General features: G+C 33.1%; 1 protein-coding gene across 1 annotated transcript; it reads right to left on the bottom strand.

The window, feature by feature from the left end:
- Nucleotides 1-684: 684 nt before the first annotated feature.
- LOC107607657 (uncharacterized) lies at nt 685-2109 on the bottom strand. Its single transcript, XM_016309585.1, has one exon. It carries the CDS (start codon nt 2107-2109, stop codon nt 685-687), a length of 1425 nt encoding a protein of 474 aa, XP_016165071.1.
- Between the last annotated feature and the right edge of the window lie 16830 nt (nt 2110-18939).

The following is an 18939-nucleotide window of genomic DNA, read 5'->3' as shown; positions in this document are numbered from 1 at the left end:
GTCAGGATGAATCCGAGGAATTTTCCCCTACGGACGACGAATGCACACTTCTCGGGATTCAACCTCATGTTGTATTTCCTGATCTGTGCAAATATCTCATCGAGGTCTTGTATGTGAGGGTGGCTGACCTTTGTTTTGACGGCCATGTCGTCAATATATACCTCGATGTTCCAGCCAATTTGTTCCTCGAAGATCTTGTTCATGAGTCGCTGGTAAGTTACACATGCATTCTTTGATCCGAAAGGCATAACATTATAGCAGTAATTACCATATTCAGTTATAAAGGCTGTTTTTTCTTGGTCTAATGGATGCATAAGGATCTGGTTGTAACCAAAGTATGCATCCATGAAACTCAAGGTGCCATAGCCACAAGAATTATCAACTAAAGTGTCAATACTCGGCAAAGGATAAGCATCTTTAGGGCAGCCTTATTTAAATCAGTAAAGTCGACGCAAATGCGCCATTTACCGTTATTCTTTTTTACCATTACGACGTTGGCCAATCATGTTGTGAACCGGATTTCTCGGATAAACTCGGCGTCGATGAGCTTTTTGACCTCTGCCATGGATGCTAATCGCTTCTCAGTTCCAAGGTTCCTTTTCTTCTGAGAGATTGGCCGAGCTGTTGGATTGCTAATTTGTGTGTGATCACTGATGGATCTATGCCCGGCATGTCCCCCGAAGTCTAAGCAAATAGGTCAGCATTCTGACGTAAGCAATTGATCAGCTTTTGTTTTTCATCATTGTTGATGGATGTTCCGATAAAGGTGAACTTGGTTGGATCCTCGGAGAGGATAACTTTTGTCAGATCTTTGTTTGGTGTAGGGCGATCTTCAAAGTCGGCCCTTAGATCAAGCTCGGTTAGCATTGGTTGTCCAGATTGTATTGAATTGACACGCGCCTGACTGCTTCTTTTAATCAGCTTAAGGCTGATATTGTAGCATTGCCGAGCTTCATGCAGATCACCATGAACAGTTGCAACTATGTTGTCCTGTACAGGAAACTTGATACAAAGATGAAGAGTTGAAACAATAGCAGCAAATCTATTTAAAAAAGGTCTCCCCAATATAAGATTGTAAGGACTAAAGCAATCGAATACAAGATATTGTATATCTTGTGTCTTAGTTAATGGCTGCTCACCGAGTATGGTTTGTAACCACACTGATCCTAGCACAGGGACTCGCTCCCCTGAAAATCCGACTAGATCTCCCGAGTAAGTCTGTAGAATATGAGTGATGAGCTTCATTTTCTGGAATGTGGCAAAGAATAGCACATCGGCGCTGCTTCCTGGATCAAGTAACACTTTCCGAACTATAAGGTCTCCCAATTGAATTGAGATCACCACGGGATCGTCAAAGTTGACGTGGTCGAATTTGAAATCAGCACAGCCGAAAGTCATTTCAGGGACGTCTGGGGTTGGTTGAGGATTGCTGGCAGATTGTTCAACTGCCAACATAGCTCTGTATGTGCGCTTTCTTGCCGAGTTTGTCTCTCCTCCGCCGGTGTAACCTCCTGAAATACAGTTAATCACCCCTCTAGGCTGAGCCGGGGTTTTGTCTTTCTCTTTGGACGACGAAGCTGTTGCAGGTTGGTCGGAGTTTGGAATTTGATGTTTCTGCATGTGTCCTGCAATGAATTTATCAAGATGTCTTTGCCGCGCTAAGCACTCCAGGAGATCTTTAGTAATCACACATTCATCGGTGATGTGGCCATGTTTTTGGTGAAAGGTGCAGTATTTGGATTTATCAATATTTTTTGGCTCAGGGTAACTGCCAGCCTTACGGGGAGGCTTAATTAACTTGGAATTTAATATCTCCTTCATAATGTCTTCTCTCTTTGTGTTGAACTGAGTGTAGGACTCGTAGCGGGGCACGAGTTTGAAACTTTTCTTGCTCTCCCGAGGTTTATCATCGTCTTTTGCGAAGGCCGACTTTTCTGCTCGTCGTGCTTGACGGAGCTCTTCGATATCTATCTGCCCTTTGGCCTTCTCCCTAAACTCGGCCAGAGTCTTTGGCTTGGCTACTGCAATAGCTTCTTGGAATTTGCCAGGGTGGAGGCCGCTTTTAATGGCGTGCAAGTGGACCTCCGGATGAAGATCAGAAATTCGCATAGCGATCTTTTTGTGAAACGGGTAATATAGTCCTTCAAACTTTCTTGCGGACCCTGCTTAATGGAAGTCAGATAATCGGAATCATGCAGGTAAATTGCTGACGCTGCAAAATGGTCTTCAAACTGCTTTGCTAGTTCCTGGAAGCGTGAAATAGAATCTACAGGTAAAGAGCAAAACCAGTCAAGTGCGGGTCCATCTAAAAAGGAAAACAACGACATAAAATGGGGTCGGATGCCCCGTTAACGATCATAATAGATCGAAATTTTTTAATGTGTTGCTTAGGATCCCCTAGCCCGTCATAGGGAGTTAGGGTTGTTGGTAACGTGAATTGTTTGGGCAGCTGAAAATTCATGATGTTAGTTGTAAAAGGTCCTGCCGAATTATCGCGTTCATCATTCTCGTCCTCAGGTATAGCGTCCTCATTCTGATGATCTGCATTGTCGTCCTGAGGTGTCTCCGAGACATGGGTCGGTTCGGACTGTCGTTGATCATTCTCTTATCGTTCGCGACGATCATTGTTATGTTCCAGGCGAGCGTTAGCCAATTGTTGAATTTGTTGTTGCATTCTTTGATTCTCTTCTGTCATGCGCTGATTTGCTTGCTGGAGCTCAGTTACCATTCGAAGAAGCTCGGACGGAGTGGGAGGAGGTACATCGGCCATCGTCAAATGTTAGGGAATTAAGGGCCTACGAAAGAGAATATCTCAAATATAGGGCCCTCCTTCTAGCGCCAATCTGTTCTTGCCTGAGTATGTAGAGATATAACTCGGTTCTTGACGAAGGTCGGCGACCCTTCCCAGCGAAATGTGGTATACGTTGGTTGACCAGAACCGGGGGGGAGGGGGATGAGTACCTGCAAAGGCACTCCGATACTTAAGTTAGCAAAAGGATGTATGTATGTGAAAGCTATTTTTCATGAAAAGATGATCTTACCTTCAATTGTTTTCTCGTCTCTTTATACCTGTGCGGACGAGGTTGATTATTCCTCTTCTTAACTGTAATGCTTGAGGAGATGATTAATTGCATATCCAACGTTATCAATTCAAAGTTAATGCTACCTTTTAAGAAAGGTCAGTTATGGTTGAGGACCATACGTTTTCGAGCTATAACTCGTAACCAATGTTTATTGGTCATATCATTTTATATTATAAAAAGATATATAAAAAATTTTAAAAATATTATTTAAATATAAAATTAATTTTGTGTATTTATGTTTAAATATATATATTATTTAATTTATTTTTAATATATATTTTATATTAGTAATTAATTTTAAAGGTTGATTTTAATATAACACGTAGTATGGTCTACAAAATTTACATGGTGCAAATGTCTTTTATCGTGAATATAGTGTTATAAGTTGAGTTCAATCATGGAAGGTCTTATCCTTATTCCCCATAAAGCTGTTTTTAAACTTTCTTTTTTTTTCTTTCTCTTTGTGGGGTCAGAGGCCAGCCTTCTCTCTAGGCCTGCTTCCTTCCACTTTGTATCACCATTTTTTTTTTTTTTTTGGTGTCTACTTTGTATCACCATATACTTCCTTTTTCTTTTATTCATAATATTTACACGCTTTACTGAATTTCATTTTAGGACTCCAGTATCTCTCTCTCTCTCTCTCTCTCTCTCTCTCTCTCTCTCTCTCTCTCTCTCTCTCTCTCTCTCTCTCTCTCTCTCTCTCTCTCTCTCTCTCTCTCTGTTTTTCTTTCTTTCTTTTTTTCTCAGTCAAAGTTATTCCCTCTTTAAGCTGAACAATGTAGATAGTTATGGCCCGAGTTTCTGCTTTTGAGGGATATATATTGCATTGCTCTGATCCAAAGCTTCTTCCCCGCACGTAAATGGAACATTTGTTTCTTTTGTGCTGATGTAAAACCCAATATTCCTCACTGTTTCACTTTGGGAGGTGAGAGTGAGAGTGGCTTTATTGGTACATTATTCACCATTATAATATATATGCTACCTGGAGTATATAATACTATACACACACACACACACATATCTCAACTTATGTCCCTGTCCTTGTCCTTAATTTTTCTTCTTCTTGTGTCCTTATTAATTTGAGAATGCATAATGAATGAGTACTAATTTTTATTTTACTTTGTATCAGTGAGTTAGGTGCAACAATAATGAGGATAATTAAATAGTCACTTTTTTCTAAGTTAAAATCATAATAGTAAGAAGAAGAAAGTGCGTTATATGTTTATTATATAATTGTGTGATTTAAATGTTGAAGTAGAAGGTAGTTGTAAGTAGTAAGTAGAGTAATGAATACACATCACAATTCACAACCATGCATGATGGAAGTGGAGTAGGGTGGTGATGTTGGAAACTAGGACGACGTACGCTTTGTCTTACACATAGAGGGTTACGTTGTACTATACGCACGCATATCTTGTTTTTCTTTATCCTCATATATAGAACTTTTTCTTTTTAATATTGTATTACTAGAGGTGAAATCCTTTATCATGAACCAAATTGTGTGTTGAACACAACTATGGCCATTTACAAAACGTCAATGACGTTTTGTGTTTCTTCAATTAAAATAATATTTTTCTAACAAAACGTCAGCGACGTTTTGTGTTTTAATAATTAAAATAATATTTTTTTATTACAAAACGTCAGTGACGTTTTGTTCTTTGATGATTAAAAAAAATTTTTTATTACAAAACGTTAGTAACGTTTTGTGCTACTACCACAACCCTGTAGAACACCAAAATCATCAAATATTTTTGTATTTCACATTAAAATTATCCATATATAAAAATTTTAGCCTCATATATATCTACAAAGTTTGGTGCCTTACCCTTTAATTAATTTACTTTTTTGGGTGCGTGGGCCGTGAAAACACCTTCACTATTCTTTTGTAAATAAAGCCAACTCCAAAGAAGCTCCGGGCCATAATAACATGTTGGTTCCACTTTTGGCAACAGTACTATTATTCAATTATGCATTACACACATAAAAACACTCCCTCTACCATTTTCAAAACTATTTAATTTAATTTCTAAGAGATCTACGGTTTCTATCTTAACGGGAGTTATGCTTTTTTTTTTTTTTACCAAAACTATAAGGAGGATTATTGATTACCTAAAAAGCACGCTGGAATAGGCCTTCTATTTTGGCTATCTTAATAGGTACTATATTTGTGGTCCGAAGAACATACAAGCCAGAATTTGAAAAATAATTAGAAACAGACACTATTTATTATAGTTTAAAAAAATTTTAGTTTGATTAGAGTAATAATTAAACTAATTAATTTTCTTCATGCATTTGTATGCGTTACTATAATTAGAGGAGCAAGTAAATATCAAAAGAGTGATAGAGTTTGATGCAAAACGTTCATTTCCTTCCCTAATTGATCGAAGGAGACCCGCATAGCAAAAAGAACTTTATATCAGACATGATTAATCAGTCATGCAAAAGGGATCTTTCTTGTTTAGTGGAAAATTAGGTGGCAATTATATAATTTTTTCTATATTATATATGTGGAAAAATAAAAGAGAAAAAAATAATTGCATACGCATATATATAGCAAGAAAAATTAATAAATAGGATGAGAATTACAAGATTCGGGAAAGTGTAGTACCTAGTGTTCGAATCTATCAAACAAGGCAAATGATTTTATAATGACAAGACAATAATAATAAAACGGGATCAATTTGCGATTCAGTTATATTATGGTATTTGATTCTTTGGCGAAAATCGATGTGTTATTCCTTATTTTGATAAACATGCAATAGTAGTAGTGATGAATACATTATTGATAGTGGCATCAGAAAAAAATGCGACTTTAAGGAAAATGCATGCTACATTACTATTCCTCTTTACAAAGTTATGGACGTGAGAGAGGTGGTGGTGGTGGGTCTTTACAACTCTCTATATGCATGAAATGATGACATTGGTGGACCCAAAAAAAATAATAATAATAATGAATTGAAGAAGGAGCAATAACCAATTCATCATGTCACAAAATCCCTTGGATTGAGGAGGATGTGGCAGATAGATAATCAGAATTGAAACAGCCTTCAAAACTAACTGTGGAATATGGAATGTATAGGTGGAATTAACCATTCCCACACACTTTTTTTCTTTTCTTTTTCTCTTGTTGCTTAGTATAATCAACCTTTATTTTTTGTTTTTTTCCTCTTTAAACATTAATTCATATCATCCACAGTATAAAAAGAAGAGAAGGAGAAGAAGAAGAAAAAGAATATAATGTATGTGATGTACATGTGATCCAACAGACTTTATGTTCCCCATTACCTTCCTAATAACTCCAACAGTTATTATCTTTAATTTCTTCTTCTTCTTCTTCATTACTATTGTTCCTTTAGCCTTCCATTAAATCCACAAAGCAATTATATTCCTTCGATCTCTGTCTTTTTTGACATTCATTCGGTGAATCTCTGGACTTTTTGGTTAATCATATTTAGGTCAAGCAAGCTAGCTACATTTAAATCTTAACATAATTCGGGTCCCACTATTCGACATGCGAGGTCGGCCATGCATGCATGCATAATGTGCTTTATCATCCATGCATCAAATTAAAAGTGTGTTAGACACATATTGAAGTTATTATAGCCCCAACATCACATCAAATCAATGGATAATCATCTAACCACTTTTCTTTTAAGTTATAAATTAATTACTCTATTCATGTGTGTGATGGCTTTGGTTGTTGTAGGTCATGAATATACACTCGTTCTATTCTTATTCTGTGGTACGAGGCAAAAGCGAATCTCATCACATACACGTAACATAAAAAAAATTATATATACCAATATATTTCTTTTACATCTTTTACTATTGGTATTAAAATTAAAATAATCGATAAAAGTGAGAAAAAAAATAAAAAAATTTGTTACTTATAATATAAAAAAACAAAAATTAATCATATTAGATGTATATTAAATTAATAACTAAATTAATTATTTGTATAAAATATACATTAAAAATAAGTTAAACAACACATATATACATAAATATACAATAATTAATTTAGTGGTTAATTTTTTGTATACATATTTTTTTTTTTACAAAATATATATACAAAAGTAATACAAATCTTATTTTTCACCATAAAAATATATGAAAGGATCTTTTTATTTACCTATATTTTCTGGTTCTTCACGTAGAAGTCCTATGTATGACTTTTAAGAACGATATATAGAAAGAAAGAAAGAAAGGGAAAGAAAAAGAGGGAGAAAAGGAAAAGAAAGGGTGAAAAGTAGAGAAGAAAAGACCTCTCTTGTTGTTCTCCCCTTTTAATGCAACTCTAAAGTGTTGATTTAAAATGGGGTTTCTTTTTTATTTTATTGATGATGAAGAGAATGAACAATAGCAAATATGCCATGCATGTCTAATAATACTACATAGATTATGGAGATAATAATTTATATTCTTCCAGGAACATGCTTTACGACGTCTTTTTTCAGGACAAATTAACTTTTGCATGGATAACAACTTCCTCCTTGTAAATACTCTTTATTCTATCTCCTTTATATAACCTTTGCTTTTTGCTTCAAAATTTATCTAATACATACGCATTTCTCTGTTACTTTTATATTTTACATATCAAAATGCGATCTAACAAACTAGCTGAATTGGTATCATTTTAGCTAGGATGTATTTGGTCTATAGTTTATTTTAAATAAGATGGATGAGCATTATTAACAGTAGAAAATTTATAGAAAAACATTACTCTATTTAGCTTCTAACTTAAAGGAGATAGAATTTATTGCGAAATCTCATATTGGTTTAGTAAAATATCAGGAATATAATAATTTAAAAATGTTATAAATTTAATATTTATAATTTCACGCACGTAATATTTATAATTATATATTTATTATTGTATCTAATGTTATTTAATTATTTTAATAATAATTAAAAAAACAAAATAAATAATAATTAATTAAAAATATAAAATAAAATAATTTTAGATTATTTTATGTTAATTTTCTATTTTTTTCACCAAAAATAAAAAGGTTAAAATCTACGATTTTTTAAGTGAATATATAAAGAGTATGTCATTTAAAGTATAACTCGTTAATAATTACTTTTTATATTAAATATATATGGTATATATACTATCAAGGAAGCCCTACTAGCAATGGAAAATTTATTATATGCCTATAGGAAAATAATTCATTATGAAATTAAAGAACTTTATGAAAGTGGTGTGATCTAGAAGGGACGAGATATGCCAATGATGGAGCGCGAACACACGAGAAGCGAGCAACAAGAGTCTTAACATATATGAGATACGCTGCTATGTTTATGTAAATTCAATTCAATTCATGTGCCTCTCTCTCTCTCTCTCTCTCTCTCTCTCTATATATATATATATATATATATATATATATATATGAAAAATGACAAACGGGCATCTTGTCTCGTACATTATTATCTGAATGTAAATTCCTCGTGGGACTCATATTTCTATTTCATGGTCCCTCGTGACCCTCCAATTTAATAAGCAATGTATATAGTAACGCTGAATACAAATAGGATCCTTTTAATTTGAATTGAGATTGTTTGGCCCTATAGTATATATAGTGTATGTACTAGCAGCTCCATCTGTGTATACCTACCTACCTGTTATCTGTATATATATATATTTTTTTTAAATTAAATAAATGGTGTGTTACGTTTTTCTGGAAACCCAAGACGGGTTCAGTGTAACAGACAAGAGAGTTCAAAAAGAGACAGAAGAAGAAACGGTTTTTTTAATTATTTAAATAAAAAATCATTAATTTTGAATTGCGTAAACAAATTATATTTATGTATGTCTTTGTATATATTACTATACTAGTACAGACTTGTTTTACAGATACAAACTACAAAATTAAGAAAAAAAAATATTGTGTAAGCTGTCACAAGCGAAATAAGTAACAAGTCAGTAATATATATTATAAAATATCATTCTAATATGATTGTTAGAGTAATTACAATAATTATAATATTTTAAAAAATATTATTAAAATTAAAATATTTTTTTATTATTAAATAATATTTTTTTAAAAGTATTACTTAAAAGAATATTACTAAAACATAAAAAATATCATTTTAATTTTAATAATATTTATATAATTATTAAAATTATTATAATATAATCATATTATAATATAATCATACTGAAATTTTCCACAAACGTCATTAGGTTATCTTAATTAAGACCCTACATATAATGGTTATTATTATCAACGTAACGTTAGTGTGTAATAATTATTTATTGAATGGTTTTATCCGTATTGGGTGTTTTTAAGTTGTCTCTCCTTGAAATTCCCATGGGCGTGGTGTCCAATAATAAGAAATATGATATGATTTTTATTTGAAAGGTAGCGGCGGTGGTCATGTGATAGGAGAGGTGGGGTTGGGTTTCACTTTCACTGCGTTTGTTTTAGAAATTAGAATAGAATCTTCTTGCCTCTACTTCAACGTGTATGTATGAGAGTAGAGATATCTATATATTATTGAGGATTTGAGTTTCATTTAATTTTTTTGTTGGGTGAATTTGGGTATTGATGGGTTTTGTGGTGGGCTCGCTAGGATCTGTCTCAGTTGCTGACAACTTGTAATGGCAAAATCACCCTCTCCTTTCTAGATTTCCTCCCTTACTCTCAGGGGTCCCCTCTCTGTTTCATCATTTTTTTTATCCATACATAATTCTTATTAATTATAATCATCTTCTCAAGAATTGTTAATGTTGGATTATTCAGCAAATTGATTTCGTGTTTCTCATACTATATGCTACCGTAAAAAGAAACAATGGAAGGGTCCCACACTATAGCTATACCCATCCCCTTAATTAGATTGGTCCATTATCTAACTTGGCTTTCATGGTTTATCATATACTTGTTATAATCACATTACATTACATTATTGGGTCTAAATTCTGTTATGGTCAAGAGTAAGACAAGGCCCTTAATCAACTGAACATATATAATTCTTTAATATTCTGCATTTATGTAATTTTTTTAACTAAATCAACTAAATTATTTTTAATTCAAGTATCTACCACTTTTTAATATAAAACTTTCTTTTTTAATATAGAGCTTCTCTTTTTTAATATAAAACTTCTCTTTGTTCTTCTTCTTTAACGTAGAATTTTTTATCGTTCTTTTCTGTTCTGATTTTTTGATTTATTTTTCGTTTTTTTTTAACATTAAACTTTATTTTCTTTCTCATTTTCAGATTTTGATCTGCATTGCATTTATATTCTTCATTTTCTTCTTCGTTTTCAAATTTCAGATTTTAGATTTCTTTTTCGTTTTCAGATTTCAATAGCGTATCAAAACAATAAATGATTCAAGTTCAAATTAGTTGAATGAGAGCTATTTGAATTATTCTTCTGAACTGAATCAAGTGAACGGGATTTAGACTATTCAATTTTGAATTCAATGGAATGGAATACAATCGCTAAATCCAGTTGTTTATGAAACACCATTTTCGGTTCATTTTGTATTATATAATGGTTTCGTTTTGATAGTATTTTTGGTTCATTTGAGACGTAAGTATTTCTAAATTTGAATTTATATAATGGACAAATTTTTGGTTCACTTGGTATGATATAATAGTTTCATTTTGATAATATTTTTGATTCATTCTTCAATGATTTTGAATGCAATGGAATGCAATTGAATAAAGTGATAATGAATAGAATTTGGATAGAATGCTGGAGTTTCTGAATTTACAGAATGAGGTTCTTCTTCTTCTTCTTCTCCTCCTCCTCCCCTAATGCCGCATCTTTTTTTTTCGTTATCTTTCTTTTTTGTTATCATCATCTTCAACAATTTTGAATTGAATGGAATGGAAATGCAATTGAATAAAGTGATAATGAATAATTTTTATTCTTCTTTGGACTCAACCATCAACAAAAGTAAATTGAATTTATTTTTGGACCCAAATGACCTCAATTAAACTAAGAAATAAACCGAAATTACTTAACGGATAAAAAATTTGATGAATACTTATCAGCAGCATTAAATGAACCTCATTTAATACACAGATGAATCGAAATTAGTTCAGATTTGAACAAGCAGTCAAAAAGACTAAATCATCAACAAAAAAACATCGAATTCATTTCTAGATCCAAATAAACATCAATTAAACTAAGAAATGAACCGAAATTACTTAAGAAATAAAAAAATTTAGTCAATACTTATCAACAGCATCAAGTGAACCCCAATTAACACACAAATGAACCGAAATTGTTAGCAAAATGTTGGTGTTGTTTGTGATGATGATAACGAAAGAGAAAGATAACGAACAAGAAAAAGAAGAAGAAGATGCAGTATCAGAGAAGAACGGTTGTTCATATTAGAGCGCGAAGAATAACATTTGTTTGGGGGATTTCAAGTGTATGTACACGCTCTTTTAATGAGAGTAGTTTTTGTTGGTGTTAGGCCTGCTTGATTGGACCTAGATGGCAATAAAGCTTACATATGTAGTATATCTGATAATTCTTAAACAAGCTCGTATAAGGATAAATTATATTTTTTATTGGGCAATTTACGCATTTAAATTGTTAAGAAAAATACATTACCAGATTACAACTTTTGGCATATGCAGACGCAATTACAACTTTCACAATTATATATAAATCGCGACACCCTCCTACGAATTAGGTTGCACGTAAACCGCTACACCCTGTTGCGGTTTACGTTGAATAGTGTGAATGTAAAAATTGCTACACCCAGTAGCGGTTTATAAAGAGATTAGTGCGTGACAAAACTGCGACATCCTCTAGCGGTTTATTTGAAAATGGCATGCGTATAAAATTCGCTTGAAGTAGTAGCGGATTATTCATTTGGAGAATTTTCAAAGTCTGGTAGGGAGAGAAAGTAGTGAGAAGGTAGAGAGCAGTTGGAGATAGTTTGAGTTTCTTGGAGCAATCTCTTCAAGTGGGATCATGGCAGATGAAGGACTCTTGTATCGTCTCAACCGCATTGCTCACGTTGCCGGCGGCATCAATGAAGAGGTAAGTTTGTTTTCTTTCGTTTGTATATTTTTTTTTTGTGACTAAATAGAAAAGAAAGAAAGAAAAGAGACAAAACCAAATTAATTGGCTAGGGTCATGTCTAAATCTATTAGATGTTGAAGCTCACTCCATGGTTGGCTCCAATTCGAGTGAATGTCCACGACAGAAGCAGCTGCTTTAGCCATACAATCTGCAACACTATTTGCAATCCTCTGAATTAAAAGAATAGAGACTCTCCAATTCCAATTCATAACCTCCTGTATATGCTTTGCCAAATCCTATTCCGGAATATCCTTACCAAGCATTCTTTGGTTTACCAAGAAAAGAGCTTCTAAACAGTCTGTTTCACAAATAACCTCACGAAATCCACTCTCCCAAGCAAGAAGTAAACCTCTCCAAATTGCATACAATTCAGCAAAAAGAACACTGCGCACTTCGACTTTCCCAGTGCAACCTTTCAACCAACATCCATCAGGATTGCGAATGATACAACCAAAACCAGCATAGCCAGAAGGAGCAAACCAACTAGCATCACAATTCAATTTAACAGAATAAACTGGAGGTGGAACCCAATGCAAACAAAGTGAAGGAGGAGACAGAGATTGATGCATAGCAAAAATAGTGCGAAGCTCCCTTACTGAACTATGAATCAAACTCACCACTTTACTAGCACTCCATGAATCATCTATATTAAATAAGTCATGATTCATGCTTCTCCAAATCCACCAGATGGTCGAAAAAAAAAAAGAAAAACATCTCCACTCCTTGCACCTCTGTAGAGCCAATCATGTAAATTTGAGTTATCTGAGTACAGGCCTAAAAGGTTCTAGACCTCCTTAGCACTAGGGCACTCCCGAAGACAATGAAGAATGGATTCAGAACCATTCTGACACCGATGACAGGTGCTAGATAAAGCTAAACCACGACCCAAACGAAACTCTGCCGTAGGAATAGCATTATGAAGACTGAGCCAAATCAAGAACTTGTACTTCTCAGGAATATGCAGTCGCCATACCCACAACTAATTATCATGCTCATTCCAGTCAAACTTTCTTTTGGCTAGCCAACTGTACCCACTTCTAGCTGAGTAGAGTCTAGAAGATGCCACACCCCACGGCCAACCCGAACTCTCTCCAGCATTCAAATCCGGATTATAAGTATTCAAACGCTGTTTGACATCTTCTGAAATGATAGAGAAAATATCATGGAGATTCCATTGATCATCTTTCCAAACGTCTCTAATAGTTAAATTAGAGTCAGATATATGTACAAAAGGGACATCTTGAGCAATTGGACCCTCAATACTCCAATTGTCAAACCAAAAAGATTCAAGCGACCTAACGCACCAAGAGAAGGCATCCTTAAGGGCACCAAAAGCCTTTGAGATACTCTTCCAAACATGAGAAGCATTGCAAGGGACAGGGCCATCTAACACTCCCTCATTCCTCAGATACTTCGCCCTCAATAGAGCAATTCAAGGCTTGTCCTGACAATAAAAAAGTTGCCACACCAATTTACCAAGTAAAGATATATTAACACACGCAGGATCTTTAACACCCAGGCCACCAAATTTTTTGGAGTGATCACGGTCCTCCAATTAACAAGAGAAAGACCTCTACCATCAACTTGACCCTTCCAAAGGAACTGTCTCATCATAGAAGATAATTTATCGCAAACCCAATTTGGAAAAAAAGATACCTGCATATGATAGACAGGAATGGATGCTGCAACAGAATTGATCAGGCAAAGTCTCCCTACTTTATTTAGAAGCCTTCCTTTCCAATTAGCTAATCTTCCCCTCACCTTTTCAATCACCGAATGAAAAGAAGCCCTACTGGTACGGGAATGATTAAGGTTAACTCCAAGATATCTTCCTAAGTCCAAAGCAAAACGTATTGAAAAAATACTAGTAAAAATATCTCTTCTACGAGCAGTCACATTTTTAGAACAAAAAGCTTTAGACTTTTCAATATTCACTTTCATGCCAGATGCCTTGCAAAAAATGTTAAGAGAATGCATGACCATTTGGACCTGACTTTTTGTAGCCTGACAGAAGAGTAAGAGATCATCTGCAAACATCAAATGAGAAAATTTTGAGCCACCCCTAGTGACAGAAACTGGTTTCCACACACTCTCGACCACCTTATGAGATATATAGCAAGCAAGTCTTTCCATACAAAGCACAAATAAGTAAGGAGACATTGGATCGCCCTGTCTAAGCCCCCTTCTAGGAGCAAAACTATCCAATCTATTCCCATTCCACATAATAGAAAGAGATGATGTACGGATACAAGTCATAATCAAATTAACAATGATGATAGGAAAATCAAAAGCAATGAGAGTACTCTCCAAAAACCTCCAATCCACCCTATCATAAGCTTTTTCAAGATCAATTTTAAAAGCAAGAGTACCTTTCTTGGATTTTGTGTGCTTCATGAAATTCAGAATTTCTTGGGCCACAATAATATTATCAGGAGCACCACGACCCGGAATAAAACCTCCTTGTAAAGGACTAACAATATCTGGAAGAAAAGGCCGAAGTCGGTTAGTCAATACTTTGGTGATAATTTTATAAACAACATTACACAAGCTAATAGGCCTGAAATTCTTCATAAAGGTAGGGTTATCAATTTTAGGAATAAGCACAATCAGAGTTTACGTATGTTTATGTAGTATTCAATGTATATTAATTAGAAAACAGAACCTAAGGTGTGTAGTTTAGAATTTAAAAATTAAAATTTAAAATTTAAAAATAAATGTAGAGAATTTGAAGTTAGATATTTAAAAATTAAGATTAGAATTTGAAATATAGAATTTATGGCTTGTTGTTAGTATTTAAAAATTAATATTTAAAATTTAAAATTTAAAATTTAAAATTTAAAATTTTAAAGGTTGAAGATTTAATATTTGAAATTTAAGATTTAGATCTTAAACTTTAAATTTTAGTTGGACATTCGTTAGTTGTTGTAATGTTCATCATTCGTTGTATAGTTTCATATAAATGATCATACTTGTTTCTCTTTTTGAATAAAATTTATATTAATAGTGAATATAAGAAAACTATATTAACAGAATTTTTGCAATATACTGGTTTTCAGATCTAATAGCGTATTCGACGATTGGATAAAAACACTCAGTGATTCTCTATCGGCACTATCGGTAAACTTTACACCGTGCTTTTTTTTTTTTTAATTTTTTTATAGCAATGCACTAGAACTAAAAAGCTCTTCTCACTCTCCATTCTAAAAGTTTTGAATGAAAATGATATTCTACACATCATTCTCTCTTGCTATAGGCATTTTCCAATCAGCCACGTCGTGAAGAAACTGCTATAGGATATCGCGGTTTCTTCATGCACAGAACTCCTTCAGAAACCGCTATAGGGTATAGCGGATTCTGTATTCACACAAATTAACGTAAACTGCTACACTCTGATTCTGTAGCGATTTACGTGTAATACCCTAAACTGTGGTATCCTACCGTAGTTTATATATAATTGCGAAAGTTGCATTTGTATCTGTATATATAAAAAGTTATAATTTGGTAATGTTTTTCTTTAAACAATTTAAATGCGTAAATTACCTCTTTTATTTTTAAAATTTATTAAAAATTTTGAAAATATTTTTAAATTTTATTTTATTTTAATTTTATCTTAATTTTTTTATTTGTATCAAATATATTCTTGACAACTAATTTTTTTTTTTAAAAAAAAATTAAGATCAATTTTATAAGAATAACTTAATATAAATAAACTAGATACATGTATTATTGCTAAATTAATTCTAAAATTTTTAAAAATTTAATTATTAGAGATATATTTGATAGAAATTAAATTTTTTTAAATAACATAAAAAGTAAGAATATTTTTAATAAATTTAAAAAAATATATACTTTATTAAGTTCGAATAGTACGGGACACATAACATATTGACCGTTTACGCTTAATAACAACAAAGAAAGATCCCGAAAGGAAAATTAAACCTGCTATCTATTACTCTATATATATGTCCGTGAATTTCATTATTAATTATTTCAATTCCCATAAATATGCATGTAACATGAAGAAGCTAAGAGAATAAGGTGGTGGTAATAAATAAGTTGGGATATGTAATACTGAGGGAGAAAAAAACAAAACAAGTATCACGAGACTAGTAATACTCGCATACAGATACAGAAGGATGATGCATGAAAATTTAAAAAATAAAATAAAAAAAGGACTATTAGTACTGTCTCCATGTCAGGCGCTGCTGTTGCTGCAATGGGTGCAGTGGTAGAAGAGTACAGCGAAAGCGGGTCAGAGAGGGGTGCGTATTAGTATTATATTCAAGGTAACTGCGAATAAGAGAAAAGGTTGTGAAGCACATATTCGGCAGCAGAGGCAGAACAAGATAGAAGAAGAAGAAGAAGAAGAAGAAGAGGAAGCAAAAAGAAAAAAAGAAAAAAGATAATGCAAGATAGAGCAGCATGATTGTTAGAACTTACTGGCTAGCTAGACAGATACCATCCATCTATCTATCTATCCATAGTTATGAGTTTCGTCCCTTTCTTGCTTCATCAATTGTCACACTATAATAATAGTACAAGACTAGACTACTGAACTAGATCACATAACATAGCTTCTTTTCTAGGGTGCAATGCAATGCAAAACAAACTAGAATCCCTCTCTCTATTTCTCATTTCATTATCGGGACTTGAAACTGATGATGCTCGCGTTAACTTAATTGCTACTTCCCTCCTCTTTTTCTGCTCCCATATATCCTACCTTAGCTTATTTAATTTTCACCTCTTACTTAACTCAAAATTAATTATGACTTGTATGTTTAGCTAGACCCGGAAAGTAGTATTTTTGTTACAAGTTCATGTGGAGTCCAGTTTTATATTCTTAACCGTAACAAATAATAAGTGTGTTATTGGTGGCTGGTTGATTCAGTAGTGTTACTTTTTCCATATTGATGCAAAACTATGACCCCACCCTGGATCCTAATACCCTAATTTAATTCCCATTATTACTGGTACATATAATATATAGCATATAGCAGTATATCTTTGTTATCTTACAACTGCTTATACTTTATAGTTAATTGATGCAGCTTCTTTAGTAAGCTACATTTGAGTGTTGAGTAGAACCTTTTCTAGATATTGTTATGTAAAAATATTCACATTGAATATGAGAAAAGCAAAGAAAATTGTAAAGTGAGAAATAATTACTAGCTGGGTGGGGAACCGGGACAGATTAGCTTTGTTTTTCCAATAATGAGAATCATGAACACTATCAAAATAATCAGTTTTGGTATCTATCCGAAATAATTAGTCATCATTTTGCCATTTATGTTTTGCTTTGGCCCTCTCTATCTGCTTCTGCGTCCCTACTACATACTCTTTTACTTTCACTTATTATCACAAAACCAATGCGCTTCTTCTTTTAATTATTTGGATCCTCTCACTCTCCACTACTTATTGCACTCTATGGTTTTCAAGCAACTTTCTTCAGTCTTTTACCTCCTCTTTTCTTTCAAATTATGAAACCTGGCCTGTAGCTTAGTATGCAAACACCATCCCACCCACCAATGAAAGCAAAATGTGTGTTATTGTTCATGCGAAATCGTCATGATAAGACTGTATAATATGGTAAAACGCGGTATTAATTATGTTAATTAGCACTTTAATAGTAGTGATGGAAGGATATTCTTTTCATTCATTATTCTCTTTATCATCGTATAAATAGAATTTAAGTTAAATCTCATTTAAAGTAGAATCACATTATAATTTAAAATGATGAGTAGAATAAAGAGATGTTACACAATACTACTTTGCATTATACAAATTAATGGGTGGTGAGAAAGGTGTGCAAAAGATTGCCATTGTGTTATTCATTCATGGCCTTTTGGGTCAATAATTCAATCAGCTCCACCGTTAAAAAATAAGCGTGATCAATTTAAATTAGTTGAATGGTTTGTCTTTTTAAAAAAGTATTAGGTATTTGAATTTCGTTTTATATATATATATATAGTAATTTATTGATTAATAATTTTTTTTAAATAAAATTTAAATTTACAATAATTTAATCATTGTGGTGGCTAATTAAAAGATACGATAAAAAAAAAAGTTGAAAACTCAAAAGGGTAGCTCTATAGAGACCTAAATAGGTTTTTTTTGTGTGTTATTTATTTGTATATTATATGGTAGCGACTAGCGAGTAAAAGCTAAGGTACTAGCGGGTCAAAGAAGAGAGCATACGTCTGTAGCTAGCACACATGATGTTGGTTATTCAAGTTTGAAAATGTTATTTTTTATGATTGATGATGAATATATAAGATTAAAAAAGAAAGAAGGGAGAAGAAGAAGATATAGAAGAAAAGAGAAGCAACAGAAGGAAGTAGTGTCGTAACTCAGAACAGTCTTTAATTAATTCCCATCACGTTGTTCGATGTATCCTTTGCCTGCTAGCTAGACGAGATGAGATGAGATTAGATTGTAGCAATAGAAATATGTTTTTTCTGATAGGGATTCGAAACTAGAGACTGTGTTTGGTTGGTGGCATTAAACAACAAAAGGAAAGCTACAAAGTGAAAAAGAGGACACTCGTTTGACGTGAAGTGATGAAACAAAACAAAACAAAACAAACCCCTCCTTCCCCTGGTTACTTGATTCCAATAATTTATTCCCGTAACAAAGATATATAACGTGTCAATATCATTTTTGTTTCAGAATTATCCGTTCTCTCGAGAGATTTTTATCTTCAGCATTGGAATTGGATACGAGAACCGGGTCGAACCGCCGAATTAATTAAAAATCTATTATTAAATTGATCCGATTTAAAATAAAATCTTATAAGTGAATTAGTCAAAAAAT

The sequence above is a fragment of the Arachis ipaensis genome, chromosome B7, assembly GCF_059453495.1.
Source record: "Arachis ipaensis isolate K30076 ecotype BB chromosome B7, ASM5945349v1, whole genome shotgun sequence".
In the NCBI taxonomy this organism is placed as follows: Eukaryota; Viridiplantae; Streptophyta; class Magnoliopsida; order Fabales; family Fabaceae; genus Arachis; species Arachis ipaensis.
The sequence above is the reverse complement of the archived record's forward strand: the minus strand, read 5'-3'. Positions and strand labels throughout refer to the sequence as shown.

Bases quoted from the DNA above. Each gene is read 5' to 3' on its own strand.
- LOC107607657 (XM_016309585.1), bottom strand. From the start codon at position 2,109: ATGCGAATTTCTGATCTTCATCCGGAGGTCCACTTGCACGCCATTAAA.